The 12,878-nt window shown below is 52.6% G+C and overlaps 4 protein-coding genes across 4 annotated transcripts; 2 read left to right on the top strand and 2 right to left on the bottom strand.

Moving 5' to 3' along the window:
• Window positions 1-291: 291 nt before the first annotated feature.
• On the bottom strand, window positions 292-2,457 carry COCSADRAFT_39798 (uncharacterized protein). The gene is made up of 2 exons (XM_007704920.1): window positions 1,901-2,457; window positions 292-1,854 (listed from the first exon to the last, which is right to left on the bottom strand). Exons 1-2 carry the CDS (start codon window positions 2,288-2,290, stop codon window positions 784-786), a joined length of 1,461 nt encoding a protein of 486 aa, XP_007703110.1. The 5' UTR covers window positions 2,291-2,457; the 3' UTR covers window positions 292-783.
• A 105-nt stretch (window positions 2,458-2,562) lies between these two features.
• COCSADRAFT_39797 (uncharacterized protein) lies at window positions 2,563-3,962 on the top strand. The gene has a single exon (XM_007704919.1). It carries the CDS (start codon window positions 2,924-2,926, stop codon window positions 3,710-3,712), a length of 789 nt encoding a protein of 262 aa, XP_007703109.1. The 5' UTR covers window positions 2,563-2,923; the 3' UTR covers window positions 3,713-3,962.
• Window positions 3,963-4,418: 456 nt separating this feature from the next.
• COCSADRAFT_124505 (uncharacterized protein) lies at window positions 4,419-5,712 on the top strand (the record flags this gene model as incomplete). Its single annotated transcript, XM_007705224.1, has 1 exon — window positions 4,419-5,712. The coding sequence occupies one exon, from the start codon at window positions 4,419-4,421 to the stop codon at window positions 5,451-5,453; it is 1,035 nt and encodes a 344-aa protein (XP_007703414.1). The 3' UTR covers window positions 5,454-5,712.
• Window positions 5,713-6,471: 759 nt separating this feature from the next.
• Window positions 6,472-9,218, bottom strand: COCSADRAFT_98120 (uncharacterized protein; the record flags this gene model as incomplete). Its single annotated transcript, XM_007705223.1, has 2 exons — window positions 6,472-8,613; window positions 8,667-9,218. 2 exons carry the CDS (start codon window positions 9,216-9,218, stop codon window positions 6,472-6,474), a joined length of 2,694 nt encoding a protein of 897 aa, XP_007703413.1.
• Window positions 9,219-12,878: the final 3,660 nt, after the last annotated feature.

Genomic DNA, 12,878 nt, shown 5'->3' with positions numbered 1-12,878 from the left:
CAGGTGTTTAGGCGGCGCACAAAAGCCAGCGCGGGTGTGTGGAGAGTTGCGGTGGGCGTGACGAGCGAACAGCAAGCACCTGCAGGCAGCCCAACCCTGATCAGAGAAAGTGGCCAGTCGCACGGGGCAGGCCGTCGGCGGTGAGCGCGCACAGGGTGCCGGTTGATCTCAAGCGCCCACAGGGCTTTTTCCTCGCTAACCCTCTACCGGTTGCAGGGGGTGGCGTCAGCGTCAGGCGGCGACGGGATGCAGATGGGTTGCCAGCTGGCGGGCAGTGGATGCAGATGTGCAGCGCTGCAGACGAGGTAGCCTACGGTGCGCCGCCCTGTGTATGTGTATGCGGTATGCCTGTCTACCTACCGCGTATCTATGTACCTACGCCCCTAGCACCGCCTTAGTATGCCCGAGCGGCGGGCACACAACCGCCTCGGGCCCTCTTGCAACGGGCGCATCCCAAGGACATGGCCGGCAGAAACAAAGGCGGTGCAGCCCCGTATGTACAATGATGCCCTCGCCTGCCGCGCCGAGGGCAGTTTTTTTTTCGGGGCTGTGAGATGGACGCTGCAAAACTACGTAGTCTTGTCTAGAGTATGTGTACTTACACCAACTACACTGTGCATCACCGAAATGGCGGGGCGGCGGACGACTACGGGCTGCCGGCTGCGGACTACTGCTCCCAGCTACTACAACACACTGCAGGCGGGCACACATGTGACTCGCCACAGGGGCGCCCAAGAAATTGTATTGCGCATCCTAGGCGTGATGCAATGCCGCCCAGCGCACTCAATCCTTTTCCAGAGTAATTTGGGTCGACACCTCCCATTTCTGCCCGCCGCTCCCGTACCCGCCGCCCAACCGGTTCCGCACCAGGCTGCCCACACGGTCCCGAAGACGCCCAATCTCGTCCATATTCCTGACGCGCACTTTCAGGTTGGCCTGGCACAACCCGTAATGCACCTGCCAAAATTTTGCCTCCTCCACCGTCCGGATTGCAGGATCCGCCTCGAGCTCGTGCACCACTTCCGACACCCCCGGTCCCGAGTAGGACATGAGCAGCATCTTGCCCAGCGTCCATCCCTGGATCCACCCTAGCGCTACCATGGAAAACGCAACCGAAAAGGAAAGTGTCCGGTCCAACCACACATACATTTGTATGCTCAACAGGGGCAGGATAAGTAGCAGTGACGAGCACGACAGCGTCAAAAAGTGCGACGGGTTGCTGAGTACTGAGGGGAGATTAGCAATTGCACCCAGCCTCATCACCTTCCCAATTCGGGCATGGTTCTTGAGCACAATAGCCGACACGAGTGTCGACACAATTCCGCTCAGCGCAGCAAGATCAATGCTGCCTGGTGAAACACGTTCATGGCCGTCCGCGTGATGCGCGTGGTGTCCGCCAGCGTCCTCGAGTGCATGCGTTAGCCCGTGAGAGATCAGGTCGAGTCCCATGAACAGTAGGCCAACCGACATGCCCAGCCCGGCGATGACTTCCAGCCTCTCAAAGCCAAATGGGTGACGGATGCTCGAGCGCTTCCACACTTCAAAGTTTGCTCCGACATCTACAGCCACGCACAAAAATGCGCCTAATGCATCGTAGAATATCAGGCGGGACAGAACCGTCAGGGCCAGGGACTCGTGTGCGCCCCATTGAACCAGCCCAGCTACGACCAAGTGACAAAAGCACCATGCCAGTCGCAGCTTCTGGTCCTTGGACATGGACGACCGGTACTCTTTAAACGTCGGAATGGGCAGCGAGGCGGGGAGCTGGAGCGGCGCGCGCGGGGCGGGTTCTAGAAATATCTGGTGTGATACACTGCTGTGCTTATACTTGTGTCCTCGTCTTCGTCCAACATCCTGTGAATGTTAGTATAAGCTTTGCGGGCAGGAGTGGGAGCTGCACATTGCTTTTGGCCTGTGGCTGCCCTGGTTGGTACGTGACAGACTGGAAGTTGAATGGATTGGGGTTCTCCGATCCGCTCAACGAGGGCCCATCCGTGTCCATGGCCCCGCTGGCAGCGCTCGCTGGTGTGTAAGGAAAGGTTGCGCTTGCTGGTGTGTATAGCACGGCGGGGGATGCCCTCTGCGAAATGGAGTCGCCGGGCGCAAGTGTGGCATACTGCTTCGAGGGAAACGTCGCTGACATGGGCGACAGCAGCCCGTTTGCGCTCGAGGCCAGCGTCCTGGAAGACAGATCACCCTCGAATCCTAGACCCACAGGCTGAGGCGCGTCCTCATCAGGAGGCGGCGTTGGGGTACGCGGTGGAGCTGGTAGAGGCAGTTTCGAAGCCATGACTACGGAAAAATCGGATTGCGGTAATGAGTGACTCTGCTAGCGAGTGCGCATGGCACGGAAAAATAAGATAAGAAGCGCAGTCAGACCCCAGATGGGAGGTGGAGGGGAAATTGAGGGAGGGCTTCTACATGCAGCGCCGCATGGGGTTCATGGTCAGTGTACCCCTGCAGCCTATCCGTGCCCACTCACGGCCGCATGGCATGCAGGGAGGCGCTACGCCAGGTACAGTGTATGACGCGCTGCCGTTGAGCGCTGCTGACAGCCCAGACCTAGACATGACACTCTGACAGAGCCAGCACGGTGCCGTGCCCGTCAACGCTCGCACAGAACGGAAGCAAAAAAGAACAAAAGGAGGAAGCAGCCGGCAAACAAACAGACAGTCAAGCAAACAAACACTTGCGGAAACGAGCAAAACAAATGGAAGACGGTGCGGATGCGCACAACGTAAAGCATGGCCAGGACAGCGCGTCTGGCCATAAACGTACCAAATCCGGGGGCATTCTGAGCGGGTTTCTGAGGTCATCTTCGTCGTCGTCGTCAAAGGGTCTTACAGGATCGTCGCCCTCAGTGCCGAAGGGCAGCGAGGGGACACATGGGCACGACGACCAAGGCGCCGTAAAGGGGTCATCCATGGCAAAGGCACTGCGCCAGACCCAGGGCGGCCGCCAGAGAAAGGGCTCGCTGCGAAAGGCGGCCATGGCCCGGATGCGCGAGCGAAGCAGCTCCCTGCGCAAAGCTGCCAAACCCTCCATTATCACCAGTTTCGACAAGCCGCCGCTCAACTCGTCGCCCGCCGACACCACCGCTTGGGTGCCCGCCATCCAACTACCCTCTTCCCCGACCGAACCCACGTGTGCGTCACGTGACGTTCCAGAGCCTCCTCCCTCTCCGCCATTACTCGCATCGCCAATCTCGCCCATGGCGAGCCCTGCGGCGCCCTACGCCTCGACCACCGACGACGACGACGTCATGTCCTTTTACCGTCCTCTGGCCGCGAGTAGCGACTACTCCTCCTTTGCAGTGCCGAGCCAAGGCCCTGTCGCCTCTCTTGCACACCGTCGCTCGACTCGCAGCAACCGGCGCACGTCGATTACTGCGCTCGTGACACCTGCCGAGATTGACTCGGACGACGAATGGGATTACAGTGAGACCGAATGGTGGGGCTGGGTCGTGCTGATAGCGACGTGGATAGTCTTTGTTGTAGGAATGGGCTCCTGCCTCGGCGTCTGGAGCTGGGCGTGGGACGTGGGCGAGACACCGTATGCACCACCCGATCTGGAAGACGACGCAACCCTGCCCATTACTGGCTACTATCCCGCTTTGATTGTGTGTACGGCTGTTACCAGCTGGGTGTGGGTCGTCGTCGCCTGGGTGGGCATGAAGTATTTCCGCCACGCCAAAGTCGGCGTAGACGGTTAGCCAGCCAAGCAGGGCGCGCAAACAACAATTTCTATCATCTAAACATTGCATGAACGCAACCAGGCCGCTGGGATTGACCATCTCCATTATAGGCTTTTCGCTTAACCGTTCTGCTGCATGCCTAAATATGTTCTTGGGGCTGAAACACTAACCTATACCACGGCTATTAAGCCACACCTCACACACATGCGTTACCTGGGCCTGTCCTTGGCTTGCTACACACCGACAAGGCCAACAGAGTTTGTTTTGTCCTCGTGCTCTGTCCATCTCCATCTCTTTCTTTTTGTTGCTTACCCAAATGTGGACAAGCTTCCAAGGTCCCCCGCGTGTCAGTCAGAGGGGGTTTAGTAGATGATCGATCGTAATCAAAAAGAGACGCCGAGATGCTCCATCGGTGTTGCATCTCATGCCGCGACTCAGTGGCCTTAAGCTCAATTTCCGCAAATGGATCCCTCCCCACTTGCGTGATTGACCCCATAACTCGGGACAAAGGCCCTACTGAACATGGTGCGAACACCTCCAGACATTACATCAGCCTGGAACTTCCGATCCTTCAGCGCTGGAGCCAGGGTCCCACGCGCTCGCCGAATTGAGAAGATGTAAGATGAAGGCAATTTCCCTCTCCGGAGATTCTCTTAAAGAAATATTCTCGCCAACTATGCGGCTGATGCAGACTGATTGTTCATGCAACTGGGTTGTAATCATTATGGCATTACGAAGACGTCAACGAGGGAGCTCCAAGCTCGAGGAGCTGCTACCAACTCTCGTGACAGTCAAGGGCCACCACGAGTTCAAACTCGTTACTGCTAGCGGCAAGACCGCCGTCAAACCAGAATCGACCGAGAAAACATTATGCGCTCCACGACCAAAGTTTACTACACCATCCCACAGACAGCAGCCTCCTCCGACAAACCCACATGGGTGCCCTCGCAGAAACCACACCGGACCGTTCCGCTTCCTGGAGCTCCCTCAAGAAATCAGAGACGAAGTCTACTCATACCTAGTCGTTCGCCAAACCCCCCACTCACCCCCCATTCTCGACGCAACCACCATTCTCAAAAACCGCAAGAAACGCCTCCAAGCACGCAAAACCAGGGAACGCCTCAACCAGCAACGCCTCTTAGAAGGAAAACGCCCATCATGTCCACACTCAACAACAACAACATCAACAAATCATCCGGATCCCATCTTACATGTCGACCTCCTCCGGACCTCGCAAAAGTTGGCGGATGAAGCCACAGACTGCATGTACTCGAAAAACGTCTTCGCAATCTCCCTCGACAAACTGCCCCTCACATCCTTCGACACACCCCCGGGTTGGGACCTCTCTCGCATCAAACGCCTCCAAATCGAACTGCAGCTCAAAGACGCCATCCGCATGAACCGCTACGTCGACTGGTCTTCTTTCTTCTCTTCCTTTCCCTCACTCCAGTTCTTGCGTGTGGTGCCGACGCTGCATCCCCGCTACTACGAGTGGTCGCGCTGCGAGTTTACGGAGTGGGGAAGTAAGGAGACGCCTTTTGTGCACAAGGCGTTTTTTAGGGAGTTGCTGGTGGCGATTCCGCAGTATGTGGATTTGAAAATGGGACTGCCGAGGGATGTGGCGGCGGGCGTGCAAGAGGTACAGGTGCAGGGGAAGTTGGGGATCGACGAGAAGTTTCTGTGGGATATGTATTTGGAGTTGGGGAATAGGGTGGGTGTGACGGGGAAGCCGCTTGCGGTGAGTAGAGTTGTGTGTTGAGTGATGTATGGGTTTTACGGTCGATTCACATTTTGCATACGTTATACGGTGTTTTTTTTTCGTCTTCCTGTCAGTCATGTCGATTTTTGTCTTGCATTGTTTAGCGAGCTGGTTTTGGATTTCTCTGTCTATTTCTCTTTCCTTCCCTCTCTCTCTCTCTCTCTGTCTCTCTCTATCTCAAAAGCAAGTGGCGGGCCCTAGGTGTGTAAAACGGCCGGCCGCATAATCGCAAAAGGCGGCTTAACGATTTCAAGCATACGGTCTTGCGGCTTCAGTCCGCTCCTTTCTTTTCCATTCCAGCCCATTCTCTATCTTTCCATGTTTCAAAAACCTATAGAATAGAAATTTTTTTCGGTTTACGATTGTCACTCTACATCAATTTTCCATTCTTGCACTCATACGTCACCATGGTCCTTAATTGCGCAAATAACACTTTGTAAGTAGTATAATTTTTAAATGAAATACTGAAGTAGATTGGTGGAATCGCTTTTCTCCCGGTGGGTGATTGTCGTTGTTTTTGTCTCGTCTAAAAATAAACATGGAAGCGGAAGCGAAGGGAAGGAAGAGGCAAGGATAGTTGTGACCTTGTTCCCCTTTATTCGATAATACGGCGTCTTATGATTCTGTACATGGTAATGGAGCACGTGACACAACTTCGTATTCGGACTCGAGAAAAGAAACACGGCAGAATACTATCTTGAAGAGAATAGCAGTTTCGTGATACGAGACAACACTTGTAATAGCAACCAAAATGGTAAATAGTTCTAATTCACTAAATCGCATTGGGGATTGTGGCGAGTAAGATGTAGAAGAACAAAAAAAACGCCAAAAAGTGCGGGATCAGCGTCCTATGGACGAGTCGCCGACACCATGCTATACATCTCCCCCAATTTTTCTATACATTACACAAGAAACAGAAAATGCGCACACCATAGTCCCTACATGGACATATTTATTTTGTTTTTCCTTTTGCCGGACAAGGGGGAACAACGCCACCAAAGCATCTCATCTGGTGTCATTACTCGCGCTTAGATGGCCCTTGTTGTGGTGATCCTTGGCCTCTGTACGGGTTATTAGATCCAGCGCCCCATTGCCTCTCGCCCTCGTCCTCTTCTACTTGCGGTGCACGCGGTCGGCTCCGTGAGCGAGGCGGTGGCACCATGGTTTGATACGAAAACTCTTCTACCTGACCCGTAGAGATTGAGCTCGGCGAACCGGGCGCTGTGCTACGCGTAGGCCGTGTTGAAAGAGCTGATGGCGGCGGTGCGAATGAGTTCTGGCTGGTAGATGGTACTACTTGGAGTGGCAGAGGCGGTGGTGGATTCTGACGAGTACTGTCTACCGAGAGGCGTGAACCGTATGGAGACAAGGTTGCACCACCCTTGCGTTTTCCAACAGAGCTGACCTTACGCAGCAAACCACGGACTTCGTCAAGGTCTGGCCTCTGGTCCATGCTTGGGCGACCGATAGTGCTAGCATCGTCGCCACGCGCCTCCCAAGTGTCATCTCGGACTGCGTCGTGGCCGGGCCTACGGTTGTTGAGTGCAGAAATGGCGTGGGTTTCACCACCAACACCAAGATAATCAACTCCTGTAGACGCACCAGTATTCTCGTCCTTGGGTGGGTTGAGAGGGTGCATACGGCTTGCGTCAGTGCTGTCCTTGTACTTTTGGTATGCAGCAACAGCTTCAGCTGGAGGAACTGCAACAGACCAAGTGGGTTTATCCTGAGAACCGAGAGTAGCATCTCCGCCACCCGGGCCATTGATAGGAACTTTGCGGAGAGCAACGACCAATGCGCACATAAACTTGGACCGGCGAGCGGAACGAAGCGATTCGTTGGACCAGTTGCTCTTGTGTCTGATTTCGACGAGAAGCTCCAACTTGTTCATTTCAGCAATGCTGACAACCTCGATATCGATATCAGGGTGGAATTCGCGAGCGTTAACTGGTTCCCGAACGAATTTGAGCATTTCCAACTTGAGTAGGTTGATATCCTCAAAGGATGTGGCAAAATCGCAGAAGACAGAGACCTGTTCTCGCATAGCCTTGCTTCGGGTGATGTTCTCCACCCATAATCCGTTAAGAACGATGTTGGGGATCTGGACGGTTTTGCCGTTGCTAACGCGCTTGAAGACCGTGTAGAGCAGCTGAATGTGTTCGACAGTCAGCTCTGTTGCAGTGATATCAACACGATCGCCAATGTCGTACGGGTGCTTGACAAAGAGGAAAATGCAGGAACCAAGAACTTCCTGGGCGGTAGCAGCGAATACGAAGGACAGGGAGAGGAGAGCAGTAGCCGAAGTGGCTAGAGTAGTGCGGAAACCTGGAGCAAGGAAGGCGATGAAGACGAAGAGACAGATGATTAGGGCAATGGTCATGATAAGGCCATCCAGGGCGTTGATTGCCTGGTCAACGTCATGCATGCTGGAATTGATAGACTTGCGCTGCCTGGCGAAGTCAGTCACGGTAAGGATCATCTCCTCCAAACTAATGTCGCCGTTTCCGTCGCGGTCAATTGAAGCGAAACATTCCTCTGCTTCGTCCTGGCGATTAGGTCCCATTACTTCGATAAGGTCCTCTAGGTAAAGCTCGTTCTTGCCCTCGACAACCAAAGACATCCAGATACGCTTGGCGAGTGCCTCGGCACTCTTGTTCCTCTCGAGGGCGGTAATGACAATCGAGTGGGCTGAGTTGGTATCGAATACCTTCTTGCCAGTGATCTCTGAGGCAATAGTACCGAAGACTGAAGTGATCTTATCACCAATGCGGCCGGCATCTCGACCAACTTCCTGGATGAGACGCAGAGGGGTGCGGCTGCCCGAGCGACCGTGCTTGAAGGTTCCCTTTTTGCTTAATAGTCCGAGATCAAGGATTGTGTCCTGGATGATGTAGTCTTCCTCAGCAAACTCGTTGCAGTAGGCGGGGAACAAGCTTCGCGAAGTATCGTAGAGTACACCAAGAAGGTAGATGTTGCGCTTTGACTCCTTGATCTTATCATCAAACTGCTTGCGGTGGTAGCTGATGCTGATGAGTTGGATGAAGACGCGTTCGCCGAAGATGATGATGGTGCAGACAAGGAGCGCAAGCAGAACCGACTGCATGGGGTCAAGCCAAGATGGATACCTGTCACCAGTTCTGCCAGGGATGGGTCGAACAAGCTATGTGAAATTAGCCATGGCATGGTGTACTGATATAAAGACGAGACACTTACAGCAGGGAACGTAGCTTGGTTGACGACCATCCACAGAACAAACGACAAAGATTTTTCCACTGCTCTCAGCAGCTTGACGTACTTCTTGACACCAGGACTGACAACTCCAACCAAAAACTCAAAAAGATTAGGAATGAAGTGGGCGACAATCTTCATGATCCAGAAACTCAGCCAGATAATCTCAATCCAGATCCAGAACTTCTTCTGGTTTGTGCCGCTAATCGAACCTGTGATGGTACCGGTTTGCGAAAGAATAATAGGAATGGCCAATAGGAGCGCAACCGGTGCGACATAGACCATGTAGCGCGTGACAATACTCCAGTTCAAGATCTTGGTGTAGAGCCTGCCCATGCGATTGAGAGCAGTCTTTTCTTCCTGGTCGCGAGGAGGGATGGGCGCGCCTGTCCTCTCATCTATGGCGGCCAACTTTCTGCGCCCGCGGGTGAACATGTGTGGCCTCTCAGCCTTTTCATTGTGGGCATTAGAAGGCGAGTGCGAAGGCGTGTGACTGATGACAGTCTCGAGAGGTATGTTTGTTGCGTGGTTGTCCATGGCGGCGTTGTTTATGGGCTGAAAGCCTTGACTGGAGAGTCGGAAAGACCTTGAAGATCGCTTACTTGTCATAGAGGAGACTCGGTGGGGGTTAGTTGGAGCAAGTCCGTTTGCCGGCAAAATGCGGGCAAGCCGTGAATATGAATGCGGGCCGCGTAATTGGAAGGTACGGGGATGTACCCAGAGACGCCTGGATTGTCAAGTATGTGCGTCAAGCACCTTTGACTAGGCGAATTTGTGGAGCGATCGATATAGTGGAGAGATGAGGTAGGGACAGCAATTCGACGAAGGCCTGCTGTCAATCTCTGCGTACGGTAAAGAAGAAAAGGAAAAAAGAAACAGGTGAACGAGTGAAAAAGCCTTTCAGAGTACAACGACAGCGGCGAGGGGGAAAGAAAAGAGCGAGTAAAGAAAGTTAGAAATAGCAAGGAGCAACTCTTCTGTTGGAGTCGAGGCGTTAGACTGACACCAGGCATGCAGGGATGGTCTAGCGGGAAAGCCACAAACCGGGATATGAAACCCCGCTAGCACTCGCCACAACGAATCACGAAATAGGCCTATGGCCTCTGCTGGTCGCACAATATCCCGTTATCCGTCGGTTTCATGGGCGACATTGGGCAAACCTCGAGGCCGTTGCTTCATCGCGAGCTGACTGTTGTACGTTGTGCAATAGAGTTGGTTGTTCGACCCCTGGGTTGTGCCAGACAAGACGGCAGGCCCGAAGATCGGCTATCCCTGGCGTGGATCCATTCTGGCCAACGAGTTTGGGCGAACGCTGCGTATCGATAGGCCTCAACAATGTCACTACAGCCGGTACATGGACGCCTCCCTCCAGACCAGCGTACGCTATGCTCCACGGGCCATGCAGCTGTGATACGTGCGATCGGGTGTCATTGCCGTGATATTACGGCGTCACTTGTACACACCGTTCCAAAGAGTCGCCCCACGCCATAGTCTTGCCGGGTGAAACCTCGGTGCAAAGTAATCTAGCAGCGGCCATACTCTGGCATTGCTCTATTCATAGTCCTGCTCTTTGGCTCTAGTGGCAAGGGACGAGTCAAAGAATATTTTTTTCAAGAAAGCTACGCCGACGGTCATAGCCGACATTGCACTGTGCAGCTCGTATGTGCATCGACAGGTTCAGTATCTAACCCACAGCTCGCCTATCCCCGGGTGGAGTCGTCTCCAAATCGAGAACTTGTCCACGTAATCGCTTCCCCTATCGAGCTGCATCCTCTGTCCGTTTCAGCCCCATGGTGGGGCTCCCAGGTACAATTTGCTTTTTACTGGCTGCATGCCTGTGGCGTCTGGGCTATCCTTGCACCCTGCCAAAACCACCTCTTTATTTTCTATACTCAACACCATCCATCAGCGCTGCACAAAAGGGAGGAAAGAATGAATGCAAGCTAGACGGCTTGCCGTGTGTTAGCACTGCAGATCAAGAGGCAAACCTCTGTTGATCAGCCGCTAGCGGTCCCCATTCGCTTAGTAGGGCTCAAGCCACTGCCGTCACCGACCGAGTCTTCGATGCCAATCATGATCCTTACGAACACGAAGATCAACATAAACACGAGCATACAGAATGCTCCTGCTCTTACACCACGGTAATATCTACCGCATGCGGGGACAAGCACTGTGCACACAATTGTGCATGCGTCCCGAAACTCCAGAGTGAACCCTTCTTACGCCATGTCATCGCAGACCTTGTCACACATCCTGGACTCCGCTCATCTCTCCACGTGCCCTACCGAACCACTCCACTCCCGCTTTCATTTCATCACACTTGCAAGATTTCCGGGTTCCAATTTTTGAACTACTTAAACATCCATGGGTTTCGTAGACGTCATCCCGCCCGTCAGTGAGCTAGTGCGGCGGAGCCAGGTGTCTGCTCTCTAGTCTCGTCTTATTTGCCTCCTTTATCTAAAGCCTAATAATACAGATAATTTGTGGCGGCGAGAGAAACTCTAATCAGGGCTTGCTGTATGCGCTTTTTTACAAAGTTGATACATGGCGGGTATCATGTAGTAGTGCACTGTGGTTCAAATCCACATGAGATAGAGCAACAAAGATCACCGCTGTTCGGACAACCATGATATGGCTCGAGTGACTACCCGATACGCTCACAATGACGATATGGCCTAGGTCGCTTGTTTCGTTATTATAGTACGACGCACATTCTTCGTGTATCGGCACTGCAGCTCCAACCCAAATGACATACTTGCTCTGTCAAGACTACCCACAGTGCTGGTTCTATGGTCTTCGAAATCTGACTTCTTGTAAACTCACAGCGCTAATTTTGTGGTCGATGTCTTTCTCGTTTTGGTCTAAAATCTCTCTACAGTCGAGAAGTTGCCGAACGTTTCTGCATCGGGTGGGTAGAAGTCTTTTCTTATGTACACCGTTTCTATTTTCGGAAGCTTTGGTATAACTTAAGGAACAGGCAGATGAAAGTTAAAATTAGGGAAAATATATACTCAGGCTCTAGACATTCGAATTGGAGACATGCTAGTTGAAGACCACTACATCCTATGCCGTCACGTGAGACCACATCTACACAGTTACACTGCACGTGACAGGTTTACAACTCCACAATGTCTGCCCAGCGTTGAGATTTGAGGAAACTGAGGAAATGATTTCATTTATACCTCTAACATCGCTCTTAGATATTGATACCTGAGTAATAAAAAAAGTTATATTTCATATTGCCCTTCCGCGGCACAATAGAATTTCCATCACACTCTCATAACCTTCATGGACTGGCAAACGACTGTGACTAAGCATCATACATGAAAAAACAACAAGGCTATCTCGCATGCGCCTTTCACTCCAACGCTTCTCTGGCAAAGCTCATAGTTCATATCACCGCTACTTTGAATTCAGCCTTCTTCGGGTCGCTGATCGCAACAACCCGACGGTGTGACCTCGGAAAGCGCCATTGAGTCTGCGTAGTAGCTCCTGTAGCGTAGCAAGATACACCAAAGCTAAGTGGTCCATCAAAACCCACGAGTGGGTCTGCCCTAGTCCGACCAATCCTGCGTGTGCGTGTGCGTGTGCGTGTGCGTAGCTGCCGCAGCGCATGACATCTGACACGACGGTTATCGCTACCATTCTTACGATTGCAATTGCAGCAGTGATATTTTGTAGACTACAAATCATCTCTCCCAGCCTCTTCAACTGGCTTGATTTCTCAACCCAACAATGTCACCACCCATGATGTCAATAAGCATTCTGCTTCGCCACCCCTCAAAAAACCATGCAGCTGCATGCAGGAGATCTATTCCTGCTATAGAACGGCTGGGACGCATGCATGTGCAGCCTCGCTGGCAATGCCATGTGGAGACGCAGCTCACGCGGGCGGGCGGATCTAAACCCATGTAGGTCTTAGTTAGAGAGTACTCGGTTTTCAACTACGCGGGCTTTGGGGCACCCCTACTAACAATACAACCTTATAGTTTAAGAAAGTAAATAGCAACTCATCTAACTAGAATTAATACTCTATTTAAAAAGAGTTACAAAAAATAGTAGTTGAGTATTTTACTAGGTCTTAGGTGACTACTTAAATTAGCACGCACTAACATACACTTCCAACCAATCATAGAGAAGTAGTCACTTCACCCTTAATAACGAAATCGCATAGTTGTGACCGTAAACCATCCGTCC

The sequence above is a fragment of the Bipolaris sorokiniana genome (assembly GCF_000338995.1).
Source record: "Bipolaris sorokiniana ND90Pr unplaced genomic scaffold COCSAscaffold_13, whole genome shotgun sequence".
In the NCBI taxonomy this organism is placed as follows: Eukaryota; Fungi; Ascomycota; class Dothideomycetes; order Pleosporales; family Pleosporaceae; genus Bipolaris; species Bipolaris sorokiniana.
Note: the sequence above shows the minus strand (reverse complement) of the source record. Positions and strands in the feature narration are given on the sequence as shown.